The sequence below is a fragment of the Balaenoptera acutorostrata genome, chromosome 11 (assembly GCF_949987535.1).
Source record: "Balaenoptera acutorostrata chromosome 11, mBalAcu1.1, whole genome shotgun sequence".
Classification (NCBI taxonomy): domain Eukaryota; kingdom Metazoa; phylum Chordata; class Mammalia; order Artiodactyla; family Balaenopteridae; genus Balaenoptera; species Balaenoptera acutorostrata.
This window is the reverse complement of record NC_080074.1, coordinates 28,290,091-28,309,557: the sequence shown is the minus strand read 5'-3', so window position 1 is coordinate 28,309,557 and position 19,467 is coordinate 28,290,091. Positions and strand designations below refer to the sequence as shown.

The 19,467-nt window shown below is 33.2% G+C and overlaps 1 protein-coding gene across 2 annotated transcripts in view; it reads right to left on the bottom strand.

Moving 5' to 3' along the window:
• EEA1 (early endosome antigen 1) overlaps nt 1-19,467 on the bottom strand; it is a 124,836-nt gene that overhangs the window by 44,322 nt on the left and 61,047 nt on the right. For both annotated transcript variants that reach the window (XM_057556391.1, XM_057556392.1), the window contains 4 exons: nt 16,386-16,502; nt 7,852-8,190; nt 1,852-2,001; nt 705-824 (listed from right to left, as the gene is read on the bottom strand). In XM_057556391.1, the coding sequence (XP_057412374.1) occupies nt 705-824; nt 1,852-2,001; nt 7,852-8,190; nt 16,386-16,502 (726 nt within the window). The remainder of the gene's footprint in view (nt 1-704; nt 825-1,851; nt 2,002-7,851; nt 8,191-16,385; nt 16,503-19,467) is intronic.

The following is a 19,467-nucleotide window of genomic DNA, read 5'->3' as shown; positions in this document are numbered from 1 at the left end:
CAGTGCTCAATAATATTCAACGAATTAATGAAAGACCGAAGGAATAAATGAATGTCAAATTCAAATTCATTTCAAACATCTGGGTACTGTCTTCTGCTCACCGTAACAAAAAAAAAAATTTAACTTATTTCAATCTTCTGAGCTATACTATAGAATCTGTACAAATTTAACTCAGTCACATTTTCTATACCTACAATTCCAATGTTCATATGATAGTTCTGAAACAGGGAAAGACATGACCAATAAACAGTAAGTTCTATTGTAGGAAATACAAAATGTTATTTTTTACTGAGGTAAACTAAACTGAGAAATTTTATTTGCATTTTTAATTTCTAAAATAAGGTATTTTTAATAAACAATAATAAATAAATAATTTATTATGTATAAATAACAATTTAAATAAATAATATATTTTATTTAAATAAATTTAGTAAATTTCTTTAACAGAAATTTAATAAATTTTAAATTTTTATATAAATAAATTTATAAGTAACAAATCTATTTATAATAAATATTTTTTTAATATTTTAGAAAAAATTTTCAACAGAGCAATCAAAAGAAAAGATTTTCTGATTATCCAGATACAGAAAATAATCAAAACTCTTCATAATCAAGTACTTTGCATTATCTAGTTTCACCACAACAAAAGGATAATGATTTGGTTAATTTTTGTTTAAAAGGCTAAAAATTCAAATACTATTTACCTGAGCTTCACGAAGTTTTGCTGTAGTGCTTTGCTGAAGAGCTTGTTGTTCTTGATGCTGTTGCTTTGTTTTATCTAACTGATGCTGCAATTCTGTGGAATTTGTTACTTTTTCCTTCAACTTAAAAAAAAAAAATGAAGACTATCAGTTGACAACTTAAAGGCATAATGCTATTATATAAATATCTGGTAGTACTTCAGATCTCACAATTCTCAAATCTGAAGAGAAAATTCAATTCAAACAACAGATAAAAATCAACTTTAAAAGCAATATCTCATTACTTATAGAATCGTAATCTCACGATTAAGAAATTATTCCTCAAGAATTGATTCTCATCCTGAAAAGTATAAAATTCTTTCTCCAGGTTGGCATTTAGTTTATTATTGTTTTTATATACTAATATGATCAAGGAATTAATTATATATAATTAATTATATATTTATTTTTAATTAATTATATTTGTAACATTATCAATATTTGTTTTACTTTTTTCACAACAATCATAATTATCACTTATTGGGAAACAACAGCATGATCTACCACACTAAGATTTTGGGTCTAGAAGAAAATCTTTTGCTGAAGCTACAGATTTTAACTCTCAGGGTTTGTTCAAGTCTAATAAAAGACGTACTTATATATAAATTATAACTTTTACTTTAACCAAATAGCAGTTACCATTTTTGCCAACTACAGCTTAAATTAGGATAGCATACAATCTTATGTTTAATTTTTAAAAGAGAAAATCCTTAAATGCAAACTCAAAGTTTATATGCACCAACTACATGTCATTAATGCCCTCAGCAAATATTCATTTTTCAGAGTCATTAGGAATTGGTCCTTCCTGGATAGGAAGACTCTTCTTGAGCAGCCTGACAGGTTCACCCAGAGAATTTATCCTGCCTAAAGCTGAAGAGTAGCCTTCTTTGCACATTTTTGCTGAGAACTTTAGGGAATACAATCACAACAAAATGACTTAATGTAGTCAATAAATAGGACGTTTTAATTGGGGAGAAATAAAAGTCCCAACTTAAAGTTAAAAAAATCCAATTAAAGCTCTTGACCATAAAAAAAATAAACACAATATTTAAGGTGCCTCAAATCTATCAATAAATGTACTAATGTAAACTCATTTGAAATGCGAGCTTACCTCTTCTTCTAAACGAGAAAGTTTGAGCTGTAGATCAGCCACTTGTTGTTCTTTATCCATCAGCTTTTCACTTGAAAGCTGTCTCTGTTCCTTCAGTCTACCATGAGCTTCCCCTAGTTGGCGCTCTGTCTCCAGAAGTTTGCTATGTAACTTTAGAAAAGGAAAAAAAGTAAGTACATATGTATAAACACACCTACAATCACCACCATTACTACTACCACCTACTTTCCAAACAATGTTTTATTTTTCACCAATATAAACATAATATATTAATTTTCATGATACTTTAGAGGAACCTAATATCCAACTGAATTTTAATCACATAAGTTATGACTCACATAAAACTGTAACCAAACATCACAGGTTTCAGGGTTTTTGCACTCTCTAAAAAAAAAAAAAAAACAGCAAACCTGAGGCTTTTGTTTAGATATGTGTTGTAATCACTTGAAGAACTTAAATAAAACAAAACTTAAAAATTAAGACACTTTAAGGCACATTCAGACCTATTCAGATGTAGTTTTTAGAATCCCAAAGTGATTCTTGTTGTTTTCCCATAATTATGAACCACCACAACTGACTTCTTATATTTGGGTACTGAATAGAGCACAAAGCATTCTCAAGTCCTCAAACTGGCACACAATTTCTAAATAAAAGAGAGGAAAGAATAGTTTCTTAAAATATTAGGTGGTTCTCATTCATTAACTTTAAAATTGCCACCTAGCTAAAACTAAAGGAGAAATTTGTCCTGGTGCTAGAACTATCACTTTCTCAAATTCCTTATTTTCGCTAATACTACCAGAAATAACAGCTGGTTTCTCTTGTGGGATTGGCTGGGGGTGGGTTCATTAAAAAAAAAAAAAAGTTTGTATTAATTTTAGAATTACTGCACAAGTGCTGGGAGTACAGAACAAAAAAAGAGTGGCATGGAGATAAGGATGCAAGACATTCGGCAAGGCTTACACACTAAGAGTACTTCTATACCCCAGCCTCATAACACATTAAATCAAATCTCAGCATGTGCCTCAGCAAAACTGGAAATTAATAACAAGCATTCTATACAATTGCTTTCAATCAAACCCATTCATGTTAAATCTGAAAATACTAAGAATCTATAGCCTTTGTGTCATATATACACTTATATGCTCTATACTTGCATATTTCTCCATAAAAATTCACAGTTGGCAAGGAAAAAATAAAGTTCTATCAGAAGAGTGGACACCCACTATTTTCTTATGCTATGAAGCAACCTGCGGCTGTCAAAATATATCCTATCCTCAATAAAGAAAACCGAAGTGGATTTCTAAAGTAAAGCATGCTTCAACCTAACTAAAACAGGAATCAGTAATAGTTAAAGAGAAGACATTTATTTTATTCTTGTCCTAAGCCAGCAACCTGACATCTCTCCATTTTCTTCTTCTTCTTCTTAAAATGCAGTGAATTAGCACTGTAGTAACTACCCAAACCCTCTCCTTCTCACTACAAGAAGTAGATCCAATCCTGCTATGTGAAAGCAAAGGAGGCCTTCAAAGTAAATTCATATTTCAAGCATCTAAGTGCTTGATCTCTTACAGACAGGCATCACCTACGTCTAGTTCCTGAACTTGTTGGATAAGAATCACCCAATATCATTATTAACACAAAGATAATCAGACTTCTCCCCTAGAAGTTTAGATTTAGTACATTTGAGCTGAAGCCCAGAAATCCATGTTTTCATAACAAGAATCAGATGATATTTAGTTTCAGGAATCATTTGCCAAAAAGCGACACTTTAAAAAGCAGCAGTTTTCAATCTTAACTACAGAGTACAATCACAGGGGAAACATTTAAATACACCAATGCCCAGGCCTACGCCGGAGATTATGGCATAACTGAGTGGAGGGTGAGGCCTTGATATTGGTAATTTCTTAAATTTCCCCAGGTGATTCTGGTGTGCAGACAGAGTGAAGAACCACCAAATTAAAGATAAGTGTTGCTCTGGATGTAGAAAACAAACTTATGGTTCCCAGCGGGTGAGGTGGGGGGTGGGGGGGATAATAAATTGGGAGATTGGGATTGACATGTACACACTACTATATATGGAACGGATGGCTAGTGAGGACCTACTGTGTAGCATGGGGAGCTCTACTCAATACTCCTCTGGTGGCCTATATGGGAAAGGAGTCTAGAAAAGAGTGGATGTGTGGATGTGTGTGGCTGATTCACTTTTCTGTGCACCTGGAACTGACATGGTATTGTGGGTCGACTATACTCCAGTAAAAATTTTTTATTAAACAAATAAAGATAACTGTTGCTCTGAAGCAAAGATTTACTAAAGGGGTGAAAAAAGAGATATTATATACTATAAATAACTGTCATTCTTTACTGTACAATCCTGATAAATCCCTGATCTTTAATAAAGAGATGAATCTCAAATCAAAGCTGCCCAAGGGTGTAAGCAGGCCAAAATCCCTTAAGCCATAATGCCTATACCATTTTATTTATTTTTTAATTTTTTTTTTTAACATCTTTATTGGAGTATAATTGCTTTACAATGGTGTGTTAGTTTCTGCTTTATAACAAAGTGAATCAGTTATACATATACATATGTTCCCATATCTCTTCCCTCCTATACCATTTTACAGTAAATATATTAAGGAAAAAAAAGGATAAACTAAGAGTAAAAATAATACATCCTTGAGTTATTAATAGAATGGTCTATCCTAAAGTTACATTTTGAGATATACATACATGTATATGTTCTCTGAGAAATTTAGTTTTGTAAACTTATATACATAATTCTTTATTCATTAAGTTCCAATTAATGTTTGCTAAGTGCCAGGCCCTATTCCAAATGCTTCACAAATATTAACTAATTTAATCCTTAATAACGTTATGAAGACAGTTCCATTCTTATCCTCTTTTTGACAGATGAGCAAACTGAGGTACAAATTAAATAACTCGTCCAAGCTCACATAGCTTGTAGGCCACAGAAATGGAACTCAGAAAGCTGGTTCTTACATCCACACTCATAAACCACTATGCTATTTGAGATGGCACATTAGATAATTTTTTTAAATTAAGTTGGATATATGGGTTGGGGAGTGGGAGATACAAACTACTGGGTTAGACAGGCTCAAGGACATACTGTACAACATGGGGAATACAGCCAATATTTCATAATAACTGTAAAGAAAAAGAAACCTTTAAAAATTGTATAAAATTTTTTAAAAATTAAAAAAAGTAAATTGATGTCTAATTGTTTAATTACATAACATCATTATCTGCACATCTGTGGCTATTTTAAAAGTGCTCACGAACACAAATATGAAGAATATGGGGTACTTTGCTTTCAAGTCCTTTGCTGACAATTGACAGCTATCTATTTTTGTCAGCACTGAAATGGGAGCTGAGGACACAGTGGAGAGCAAAACAAACCCAGTTCATCCCTACACTCTTTAAGGACGCTGAAAGAAGGTTTAAGGTGAGGTTCACTTCCATTCTTCCAATAAATACTTACTGAAAGCTCTAAGTGTAGAGGCTGATAGAGTACAGAATAAAACAGATTCCTCAAATTAAGTAGCTCACCATCCAAAGGGAATGGTAGATAATACGCAAGTAAACTAGCTATACAATATAAAGTATTATAAAGAAGAAGCTTGCTGGAATAAAGTGGGGTCCAGAATAAATGGAAAATAAGCTATTGAAATAGAATGGTCCAGAAAGGCTTTATTGAGGAAACAATACCTGAGCAAGCCTTATGAAGAACTGAAATCAAGAACACTCTAAGAAAAATACATGGGCAAAGGACCTAAGGCAGGAAAGTGCTTTGAAGTGTTGGAGTGTTTGAGGAACTGAAAGGAGATTAGTATGGCTGCTTCACATGTTGGAGACAAGCTTGAAAACAGACATAGTGTGGACCATACTACAAACAAGTGCTTACATGACCAAGTAAGATATTTGGATTCAATTCAAAGTGTAAGCAAAGCCACTGAGGTTGTTAAGCAGAGGAATAAAGTGATATCCTTCACATTTTAAAACAAGGCCTCTAGCTTCCATACAGAGAATAGACTAAGGAGGTCTCTAGAAAAAGGAAACCTGTAGAAAGGCTAACACAGTAGCCCAGGTGAGCAACGGCAGCAGCTGAGATTAAGGGTGGTAGCAGTATAGATGAAGAGAAGTGGACAGATTTGAGTCATGCTTTGAAGGTAGAATCCAGACGGCATGCTGAAGAGAAGAAGATAAATGGTATCACTTCAAGGTCTTCAGTACAACCTCTTTATTTTGTACAGAATTGTGACTAAACCAAATAATTATGTACATTCAAGTCTTTGAATAAAAATATTGTTTGAGTAGGTTCTCAAAAATTCCTGATGACCCTCCACCCACTGACAAACAAATGAAACCCAAATTCCTCAGCCTGCTATTCAAAAGCCTGCATAATAAACTTCCAAATGCTCTTTGGATTCAAAATAGTCCACTACTATTACACATACCCTATCCTCAAAGCAAATGCATGTCCCTCCCTGGTTCTTGTAATACTTCCCTGCCTCTAGTTTAGTTTTCTGCCTGGAAGACCCTCCTGCCTTCAAACTGCTACTTGTCGAAACCCATCCAATATTCACAATTTCAAGCACCACCTCTCTCTCACACAAAGCTTTTCTTGATCACATTAACAGGACAAAATAATTATACAATATGAAGTACTATGGGGGGGAAGAAAACAGGAGAGGAACTCTCCCAAATTCCCAAGGTATATGAGATCATTTTATTTTAATTCTCACATTCATTGGTATAGGATAGTACTTGCCTCATCCTCAATGAGATTTACATAATCATTTAAGGTAGGTACTGTTTCCTTTTTCATTTCTGTATCTCCTAATAAACAAGGCATAGTGTCTTTTAGAAACCATAAATGCCCCATTTGTTCATTTGAACTGAAAGGCAAATATCTAAGTTATATTTAAGTTATTCATTGATATCCCCAAGCCTCTGTTTCCTTCGATTATGAATGCCTGCATTTGTTCATTCACTTACTTACTAAAACATCTGCTGATTAATAAGCAAAATGCCAGGTAGTTGGGATAAAAAATGAATAAGACATGGTCCCTGCACCTGAAGAGTTCAGAGTCTAGTGAAGAAAGATACGTAAGTTATGATAATATACTATACTGTGATAAGTAAAACAATCAAGATATGTAAATGCTTAAGCCATATCTGGAGGGGGTGGTGGTGAGAAGTGGCAATATGCAGAAAAAGATTTCTGGAAGAGTGACAAGTGGAGTAAGTTGTATTTATCAAGGAGAAGAGAAATAGGAAGAGTATCTCAGGCTAAGAAGACAGAGGACTGATGCCACAAAAGCCAAGTATCACTGCCCTATAAATGAAAACAGTTGAAAATTATCAAAAAAAAAGTGGCTGAGGACTTTAATCTCCCCCAAATTTCCATTTTTCTACCAACTTTAATGTTACCTATAAGAAATAATCAGAATAGAGAATTCAAAAATTAAGTTAATGGCAAAGTCGAAACTTCCGTGAATCTTCTTCTGATAGATATTATTTACCTATAAAAAACAGTTGTTAGGACTAATTTGTTTTTTCTTCTTTTAAAATATCTAATTTTTATATTATTGGTTTAACAGCAATTATATTTTAAAATTTAGTAACAAGAAAAGAAAAAAGATAAGAATTTTTAAATAAAAGAATGATCAACAATTTGAATTATTATAATAGCTAATACCTGCTGAGTACCTACCATGTACCAGGTATCATTCTAAGCAATTCATATGTATTAATTCATAAACACTTCACAATAATACTATATGATAGATACTATCATTTTAAGGGAAATTGAAATTAACAGAAACGAGATCTGACTCAATACTATAGGTTGTGAAAATTAAGAATTATTTTTTTTTAAATGACAACTTTTTAAATGAACTATATTATGATCAAACAACCATCAAACACACTAAGAAGAAACCATAGGGGGAATTACAATAAATAAAAGTTAACAGCTCTTACTTGATTAATTTCACTTTGGAGTTGTAATCCATGCTGTTCCTTTTCTTCTCTCTGTTGTTGTAGCTGTTTAAACTCTGCCTTAAGATGCTGGTACTTGGTCTCCACTTCTGATAATTCTTCTTTGAGCTTTTGAGTAGCCTCTCCCTTTTCACCTAGCTCTGCCTGTATTCTCTGCAGTGAGGTTTCAGATGCAGATAACCTTGACTGAAGCTGTTGACAATCTAGGTCTTTTTGATGAAGGCTTGCTTGTATATTCTTTTTACTCATACATTCTTCATTATGTTTCTCCTCTAACTGAGTATAGTCCAGTTCTTTCTTCTGCAACTTTTCAGTCAAGTTCTGAAATATCAATTTAACAATTTTCTTTTCCTAATATTTTTAATTATTCTAATTATTCAAATAATCTTTAGAGCAATATCATTTCCTACTAAATGTTTTAGTAAATATTAAAATATAAAAACAATGAAAATATTTTAACCAAGAAGAATTAAATTGTTATATACTAACTTATGGTTTTATTATTGGTCTACTTGACTAAGCTCTATTAATATAATTTTTAAATTACCAACAAAATTTTGACATAAAATGAAAACACTAAAATCTACTAACTAGATTCTTTAGGCTATGCAACATATTTATAATCTCCCATTTGAGTTAAAAATTGAAACTACCCCTCTATTATCAAAAATTACTTTAAGTAACAATATGGCAATTCTGATTTTTGGCTTTGCAATTTCATAATTGGTAAGAGCCTTAGCAATAACAATACCATTTACTGCTCTAGTATGCCTGATTCTACTGATTCCTCATTTTTGCTCTTCTTGACAAACATCATTTTTAAGAGTCACAATTTTAAGACTTACTCAAATTTCTTTCTAGGTGTATAAAACAGTGATCTAAAAATATCACTTACCTGCCTTATATTTGTTATTTTACCCAATACTATCAAGTACAAAATATAAAAATGACACCTCCAATCAAAGATCTGGATCAACCAGCCTAATCAAATGTTAAAGTCTGGGCTCAGTGGAGTTTTTACGACTAATATTGAACATTTTTAGTCAAGATATTTACACACAAGATATGGATCAGAATTTTGACTCAACTCTGTAAGAAAGATAGCCAGGAAAAGAAGCCACTATAAGCAGCTGATGAGTCAATCATGGACATTTATTATACTCATTTTTATATACAGTGTGCTAGAAGGGGATAATACAGAAATAGTGGAGGGCAAGCAAAACTTCTGGCCTTTAAACAGACTATAATCTAAATGAAACACATTTTAAAATTTTTTTCTAAGTTAAAACATAATGCACAAAAAACACAGATTAATACAAAAGCTGTGTTAAATTTCTCAAGTGCACAATTTTTTTAAAAATGAAAAGAGCAAAGTCAGGTGGGGCTAACTAGTAAGTTACAATCACCTGAAAACAAAGTTTGAACTTGGTAAAGTAGTGAGAGGAGTTAAGGACTAGGTATACATGACTCATGCCATCTGCTCTATACAAAAAGACACAAAGGAACAGACAAACAAGTTGCAAGTGGGGACACAGGGGAGTAATAAGTTTAGATAATAGAGTGGGAAAGGCAGCAGTAATGGTTCTTAAACACGTGTCTGAGAAAAAGTTCATTAATGTAAATTATCAAGTAGAAATATACTATAGAAAAAGCAGTGTCAAAAAGATATAAGTATATGTAAGAAAGACAAAATGGGAGACAAAGTAAAAACAGCACCCAGAAGTTTTCAGCAAAATTAGCAAAGAAATGTGTCTTGACTAACCAACAGACACAGAACAAAAGAGGTAGAGCCAAAAGACTAGAGAAAAACAATAATAATTTTGAGTCAAACTACCTGTTAGGAAAGTTCTCTTTTTATAAACATTTTTTTGTCTTACTCGTTAGTAACTCCACATCTTTCTTGACTTGATTTCATACTTTTTCTTTGAAGAAAATAATATTTATTTTAGAATTCATAAGCTAAATTAAGACTATTCATTGATCATTATAAATGCCTTGCATCTTTTCAAAGAAAATTCTAAGTTACTAAATTTTATGAATGCAACCATGCTCACAAATACTTCGGTGGGATATAATTTTAAAACATGCTACAAAAATTAAGGCTAGTAATGAGGTAGTGAGCCTTCCTCATAGGCTTACTCATAAAGTGCCCAAGTAATCCTACTAGTTCTATACATAAAGGACCCATCAGACAGCTTTACTCTTTAAGAAGCAAAAATACATTACAACCATTCACTTTAAAATTCACTTATCCTAAAAAATTAATCAAAATCTTCCTGCTTTATTGCACAGATGAGATAATTAAATTTTATTTAAAAGAACCTAAACTACTTTCTTTTTAAATAACCTAATCCACTCACATTATATATATTTTTATATGCAAAAGGCTTACTATATTTAGTATCACAAACTTTTTATTCTTATTATGGTCTTCTCATGGAATCTGAAGCAAAAAGTCTAGTGAATACATGGTTTTTGAAGATTGATTTTTTTTTAAGTACAGTAGAATCCATTAAAGAAAACAGTAATTGCACTTTCACTTCTCCATATTAATCCTTACAACAAAAGATGAGACAGACATTATCATCCCCATTCTGTGGATGAAGAAGCTAAAGCTGAAAGAACCTGATATGACTTGGCCAGGTAGCAGAGTCACATATGATGATTCTAAGTCCAATAAAGTTTTCACAACACAATTCAGACACTCAGTGAGTCAATTCAGGCTTCCCAAAGCATACACTATTCAAGTTTAAATTATAAAATGAATGTTAAGCTTAACTCATAACATAATTATCATTTGAGTCAGCAAAATTCTTTCCTTCCGAATGTCCAGTCCTCTTTTGACTTCCTCACCAATTGTTCTTTCAACATATTTCCTTACAGAGACAATTTCCCTGTATTAGACTCTGTTATTCACTTGTTACTAGCCCAGGTAATGAGAAGAAATGCAAAAAGAATGGCATTTTTTATTGCTTGATAGCTTACAAAGTGGTTTCAAGGATCTCATCTCGTTTGTTCCTCAAAACAGCTTTGTGAGAAAGAACAAACTGAACTACTTGTACCTCTCCAACATCTTATATTTTGTGCTCTTACATGTCCCCATGCCTTCTGTATCTAGCTCTCAAAATGAAATGCCATTAACCCCTCTGCCATGTGACATGCTCCTAAGCATCCTTAAAGACTAAGCTAAAGGGACTTCCCTAGTGGTGCAGTGGTTAAGAATCCGCCTGCCAATGTAGGGGACACAGGTTCAATCCCTGGTCCGGGAAGCTCCCACATGCCACGGAGCAACTAAGCCCGCGCCCGAGCACCACAACTACTAAGACTGCGCGCCAAGAGCCTGTGCTCCGCAACAAGAGAAGCCACCTCAATGAGAAGCCCACACACCGCAACGAAGAGCAGACCCCGCGCACCACAACTAGAGAAAGCCCGCACACAGCAACGACGACCCAACACAGCCAAAAATTAATTAATTAATTAAAAAAAAAAAAAAAAGACTAAGCTAAAAGGTTATGTCTTCAACAAGAGTCTTTCCTGATTTACTAGGCAGTAATTTAGGAAAACATCCACCTTGGTCTTGACTCAACTCTGCATCACAAAACTTACAGTAAATAAAAACAGTAACAACAAACATTCACTGAGGTGCTTACTCTAAGCCAGGCAGTGGTCTAAGCACTTCAACATCTATTAATTTTTTTTAATACTCATATCAATCCTAAGAGGCAAATAAGTATAACAGTACTTCTTAGCAGAAGAGGAAAGAGGCTTTGAGAGGCTCTGTGTTACAGCCAGTCAGTGACAAAGCTGGGATTTAAACATGCCTTTGACCACTGTACTATGCTGTTCATCTCAATATACCACTTTGCAATACAGTGGTAATACACAGCAATACAACTACTTGCCATATCTGGCTTCTGCTTTGGCCTATGAGCATCTTAATACTGAGACTGTTGGAAAGTGGAGAGCAATGAAGGGTGGAAAATGGGTAAGAGGTGAGACCCAAATAATAACTCAGTCTCTTACAATGACCTATACTGATCAATTAGTGGCTTTAAATAAGCATATGATTTTGTTCAGAATTTATATGGAAATAGTTAATTAAATTGAGCTGCAGAATTTTGTTTAAATGTCAGCATATGATTCTTATTAGAAACTAAAAAGGAAATTTCTTCAAGATTCCTGGCTTGTTTTTAAGTTTTCAGAGCCAGTGATTAAAAAACACTGGTTTAATGCTGAAAATCTTGACATTAACACAAAAGCAACTATTTTTTCAATTCATTATATTTTATAATGTTATCTATCAACCTTGATGCTGCCTATGACCCACAAAAGCTGCCGAAGGCATTTCATTAATAGCCTTCAAAAGACCAGGCACAGAGATTTCCAAATTCATAACACTTGGATATCACCACTGTCAACAATCATGGTTTGCCAAGGACTTGGGTGAGGAGAGGTCGGGGAGCAAGGATAATAAAAAAAGGTAGATGCACACCTGTGCTTGCTCTAACTGGAGAAAAAAATCCTAAACAGGAAAAAACTTCAAAAAAAATTTGAAGTCTTACTATTAGTAAGATTAGTAGAAAATCCTATTATTCCCTAATCAAAAATATTCTAAGTTTACCATACTAAACCATCTTGAGTCTATGTATTATTCATAAAAAAAAAACATAGTACTTCCTTTAATAGTGTGAATGTATACATGCATGTGTGAATATATACACACACACACACACACACACACACACACACACACACACACAACCTGTGCTTCATTATCCCTTATTAATAGTTTAATGTTTCAAAAAGACAAAATAAATTACACTGATCATAAACATCCATTGTGTGTACACCTCTGGTAAATTTCCAAGAGGTAGAAGGTCAACTCTGAGCTCAAAGAAATTAAAAATCAAACTGAGGGACAAAGATAAAACTAGAGTATACGTGGAAGTTTTCTACATATAGCTTGACAGGAGGGAAAAAAGGGGGGTAGGGAGACACAGAGGTTTTCATAAAACATAAAAAAGATTAAATTTTAAAAACCAGTCAGCACCAGGAGTATACGGAAAAATGGACAATGGTAAACTGGTATAATAACTCTGAAAAATAGTTTGGGATCACCTAGTAAATATGATTATGTATATAGCCTATAACCCAGCAATTTCACGTGAGACTACATAATAGAGAAATTCTTACACAAATGCATGAGATTTGTATGTGAATGTTCATAGCCGCAATATTTGAAATAGCAAGAAAAAAGAAAAACTGTGAAAAAATAGGAAGTATATATGGGTCACTTCTGCTGCATACCAAATAATATAACTGTCATACAGAAGAGCATTTATGTGATTGAATTATAAACTGAGCTAGTTGCTTTTTTCCATGAAACACCATTTTTAAGAATGACAGACAAACTATGACTATTCAGATTTGGGGAGGAAGAAAATCTGTCACTTCAAAGGATAGAACTGATAGTATTGGTTGCCAATGATAAAATTCAAGCTTCCAAATGAAGCTTAGAATTTTGGAAAACTTGTATCCACTACCATGAGCTTGACACTTCCTCATATGTATAAGGTATTCTAAGATTGATGGTGATATTGACAAATGTGATTAGTTTTATATTGTACAATGAAATGTGTCAATATTTGGGAAAAAAATCTGCATAACTCAGTGAACCAATATTTTCCACATGACTAATGCATAATGTTACAAAATCATGCACAGGAAAGACCCATTCAAAACGCAAGACAGAGGAAAAAATTTTATTGTTACGAAGTACAAAAATTGCATTACTATGGTTTCAGATTCTACACTGTAATTAACTTTTGAGAAACTATACTTTAGTTTCAGTTTAATATCAAATAAAAATAGCTACAATTATCTGAAAAGGCTATTAAGATAGTCCTCCGTTTTCCAACTACACATCTGTGAGACTAAATTTTCTTCACACGCTTCAAACATATCACAACAGATTAAATGTAAAAGCAGATATGAGAATTAATTAAGTCATTAAAGCAAAGCCAACAAATTCACCATACCTTTGAGTAAAAAGATTTAATAACTTCCTATTCCTCCACCACCAAAAAAGTAAAGACATGGGAAAAAAAAGTACTGATACCAATACCTGCCCTATCCCAAAACTAAATATTATCTGTTGCTCATCTTTAAAGAACCAAGGCAGAAAATATTAACATTACAGAATACAGAATAAGAACAAAGTTGGAGGTCTCATACTTTCTGATTTCAAAACTTATTGAAACATTCAGTAGTCAAAACAATGTGGTACTGGCGTAAAGAAAGACATATAGACCAACAGAGTAAGACTAGAGAGCCCAGAAATAAACACTCACATACATGGTCAAATGATTTTCAACAAGGGCCCCAGGACCATTCAATAGGAAAAGGACAGTCCTTTCAACAAATGGTGCTGGGAAAACTGGATTTCCATATGCAAAAGAATGAAACTGGACCCTTACCTTACACTATTAAAAAAAATAATTCAAAATGAATCAAAGACCTAAATCTATAAAACTATTAGAAGAAAACATAGGTGAAAAGCTTCATGACGCTGAACTTAGCGATGATTTCTTGGATATGGCACCAAAAGCATAGCAACAAAAATAAAAATAGATAAATTGAATTCTCTCAAATTTAAAACTTCCGTGCATCAAAGGTGTGATATTGTAAAACATACATTTGGTCTTGGTCCCCATTCCTGGAACCAGGCTCCTAAAACCCCAGGAATTCCCTGTGATAAGAGCAATAAAGATATCCTTTGTTATTCCTAACAAGCCCCTTTCAACCACCTATGAGTTCGTATTCATGACGTGATTTTTTAGAAAGCCCTAAGGATGGGGGTTGGTTGCCAGGGGAACCAACCTTGAAGAAAAGGTTGGAACTTTCAGTCCCACTCCAACCTCCAGGGAGGGAAGAGGGGCTAAAGGTTAAATTAATCACCAGTGGTCAATGATTTAATCAATCGTGTAGGAAGGAAAGGGTTTTGAGAGACTCTGAGTTGGTGAACACGTGGAGAGCAGCCAGAGAAAGCAGGGAAGCTTCAAACCCTTTCACACATATCTCGCCCTATGCATCTCTTCCATCTCACTGTTCTTATGTTATAGTCATCTATAATAAGCCAGTAATCTAGTAAGTAAAATGTCTTCCCAAATTTTGTGAGTTACTCTAGCAAATTAATCACACCGGAGGCAGGGGATTGGGAACCTTCCATTTATAGCCAGTTGGTCAGAAGTACAAGTAACAAGCTGGACTTTCAGTTGGTGTCTGAATTGGGGTGCGTGGGGGAGATGGGGTTGGGGTGCTCAGGCACAGCCCTGCAGGACTGCACCCTTCATCTGTGGAATCTGATGCTAGCTCCAGGTAAGCAGTGTAAGAGTTGAGCTAAACTGTAGGACACCCAGCTGGTGTTGAGAACCGTTAATATACGGAACACCCTCACATCTGATGTCAGAAGTGAAACTGTAGTACAGTACTGAGAGTACAGACACACAGGAGCGTTTTTCCTTTATAAAAAGATACAATCAACAGAGTGAAAAGGCAACCTAAGAGAAAATATTTGCAAATCATATATCTGATAAGGGGTTAATATCAAAAAACATATAAAGAATTCCTACAGCTCAACACAAAAACACAAACAACCCAAAGAAAATTACATAGCCAACAAGCATATGAAAAGATGCTCAACATCTTAATCATTAGGGAAATGCAAATCAACCATGAGGAGATACCACCTTAACACTCATTAGGATGGTTACTATAAAAAAAAACAGACAAATAAAAATCACAGAAAATAACAAATGTTGGCAAGGATGTGAAGAAACTGTTGAATCCTTGTGCACTGTTGATGAGAATTTAAAAGGATATAGCCACTATGGAAAACAGTATGGTGATTTCTTCAAAAAACTGAAAATAGAATTACCAATACGATCCAGCAATTCCAATTCTGGGTATCTACCCAAAAAAAAAATGAAAGCAGGATCACAAATAGATATTTGTATACCCACGTTGAAAGCAGCACTACTGACAACAGAACTAGCCAAAAGAAGGAAGCAACAGATGATAGATAATACAATATATACATACAATGTAATATAACCTTAAAAAGGTAGGAAATTCTGACACATGCTATAACATGAATGAACCTTGAGGACATTATCCTATGTGAAATAAGCCAAACACAACAAGACAAATACTGTATGATTCCACTCATATGAGTTACTTAGAACAGTAAATTCATAGATATAGAAAGTAGAAGGGGTTTGGGGCAGGGGAGACAGTGAATGGGGAGTTGTTTAATGAGTGTTGAGTTTTAGTTTTACAAGATGAAAAGACTTCTGAAATTGGTTGCATAACAATGTGAATGTAAATAACACTTAAAAAAAAAACCCACACAGAACAAGTCATACTGTACTGTGCCAATATATAAATAACATACACAAGATTAAAATTTAAGGTCTATAAAATCAATTCACCATTATATGTAGTTTTTAAATTCTCACCTGATTTTTTTGTGTTAATTCATTAACTGAACTTTTAAGTTTTTGTAGTTCCTGCACATACACAGCAACTTCCTGGGGGCCTTTGGCAAGTTCACTCCTCAGTTGGTTTACTGTGGCCTAAAAGGAAAAAAAAAAACTAGAACAAACTAAAATAAAAAAGGAAATGGAAGCATCCAAAGGTTTTCAGATTACATAGATTTTTGTCATTGTTGTTGAACTGAAATAACTCAGAAATTTCAACTTGATTCTTTATCTTACCACCCCTACATCTTTTCTGGCTGAAAATTAATTTTTAAAATTTATCCAAAATATACAACTTCATTTATTTAATAATACATGAAATGAAAGGTTGACACCCTATTTTATGTGTCTGAAGTAAGCACCAAACTGCAAACGTGAATTTACTGGCTTTAAATTCTATACTTTAATCCTCCTGAATTTAAAAAGGATATGCCTATATTTTCTCCCAGTTTCTGTGCACAGCCTTTTTTTTTACTTCAGAATCATGTTAAATGCAACAACCAACATAGAATTACCTTTGAAAGTGGTGAATCATCTTTTGGACTGTAATGGAAAGTATTTGTCCAAAGAAGTTATCAAACAGAAGCTATATATAGTTTTATTAACCTGGATCACTCTGTGATCATGGAGAATAGCTGGGTATGAATTTGCTTTAATGCATTTAATATTGTTTAAATGAAAATTAATGTCTATAATGAAAACAATGGTTTAATCATTTAATAAATAAGGTAAGAGAAAGATAAGCAAAGAGCCTGGAAATACAAGCTTCCTATACATGAAAGCTTCAACCACTAGAGAGAGACTAAGTACTGCCTTTTAAGTATGGTTTCCTGCAAGTGATATTAACAGGAGAACTTTTTCATTTCTAATACTGCTTACTGGCTTTACTTTTTACATTCTTAACGTTACGATTATTTTCATTGCCTATATTCTTCATCAGTAAATAAACTGTAATATGAATACAATAAATTTCTTAATTTTTTTAAATGAACACATTGCAGTTACCTATATCATATATTACAAGTGAGTACTTTCATCTTCAAGGAAAAAATCTTAGAAGGCTACTAATTTATTGTGACAATAATGCCAAGTGATCTTTGCTACTTCTTTTGGAAAGCCTTCCAGAATGCATGGCCCTTTTTTTTGTTAAAGGATTCTCATTGTAATAAAACCAAATCCACTGTGGATGAAGGTATGAGGATAATGGATGAAGGTATAAAGTTTTAGAAACAAACTAGTAAACAAGGTAACTGAACTGAATGATCAAACACTTGGGCTTATTTTAATAACCATAAATTAGTGAAACTAGTTTTTTGAGTGCTTTCCAAACTGGTTTAAAGTCAATAAAAAGAGGTTTCAAAAATGTTTTGGGGAATGACAGCACGTCTGAGATATGTTTATGACCTGATTTTTTAAGAAAAACATGTATATAAAATATACTTCAAAGAAGAAAAATGTTTAAATATTCATGTATTTTTAACTGTTTTCAGGTAAAAAGTATATCCTAAACACTTTCTGTCTTGAACTGGTCGTGTAACCTTGAAATGGATATAGGTATCGGAAGTTTATTTCAATTTGCTATGTCTAACAACTTTGAATCTCAGAATCACTTTCTATTAGCAACATTATGGATGTTAATAAAAATATTAGGAACAATCCAGCTGCTTTAAATTAGTATGTTTTAATCATGTAGTACAAATGCCTACTTATCACACAGGAAAATAAATTATAGTATTTAAATCCCTACTTCTAACTCTCTCTTCAAAGGAATTACTAGAATATCTCACACATAATAAACAGAAATAAGTAAGTGTTCTAAAATGCAAATTTTGAGTATATTTCATTAAAATACCATGATTCCACATTGAAGTTTATAAGATACAGTTAGCCATGTGTAACATCTATCTAGTATCTATCTTGCTGATAAATGCCAACATATAAAAGGAACTAAACAAAGAAAATGTAAAGCAAATGTATCCTTTTAGATACAGTAACATAAATAATTTTATAATGTATCCTTCGTACACTGAATATGTATATGTTTTTAAACTAGAATTTTTAAAAATATAAAAGCAAGCATTTAAAAGTTTTCACTTTACTCAAGGGGGGAAAAAAGAAAGAAGTGGGAAAAGTATACACCTAAAGGTACATTTTAGTTATGGGGAAGGGGAGGAACAGGAGTGAATTATAGGACACTTTCACTCTCTCTACTGCACATTATGAGTCATTTTAATTTTTGACAGTGATCATATGTTTCTATTTAAAAAAAAATAAAGACTGAAGAAAGACAAAATTTCAAAGGAAATAAATACATTCACTATAGTAATATCACTATGGATGAAATTCAAAAAGAAGGTTCTTCAAGTCACACAGACAGTCCTCACTAGTTAATGGGACAAGCTCATCTGTGCCTAGAAATCTTTAGCACATGCACTCTCTCTTCCTGGGAATGCTGCTCCCAATTCTTCACCCTGCTTCTTGCTTACTTCATTCTTCTCCCATGTAACCTCTTTGAGGATACCTTCCCTGATCATTCTGTCTAAAATTGTCCCACATTATTGCCAGCCCCACTACTGTCCATATCCTGCTTTGTTTTTCTATATAGCACTTAGCATTAACTGACTTTCTATCATGATTTGGTTTACTTATATATTATTTGGTTTCCACAAAGGAATATAAGCTTTATGAGAGCAGGCACTGTATCTTATTCACTGTTGTATTTCCCACATGTAAAATAGTTGCTGACACTCAGGCATTCAAAAAATACTCACTAAAGGGATGAATGACTCTATCTCCAAGAAGTTACAAGATATTTGTACACAAGGAAACAGTATATAAGACCCTATATAGTTTGCATTTCCTTGAAGCCACGTTATTGAATTTAACATCGAATTTTTACTACAAAATTTTAAATTACAAAATAATTAAGGAAAAATTTCATGCAAACCTCCTGCTAGTGCTTTAAGATTATAATTATTGTCCTAATATTCTACTACTTTTAGTAAATAATCATTTTAAAGATGGTTAAAAATTTGCTTGATTAATAAAACAAAAATGAGCA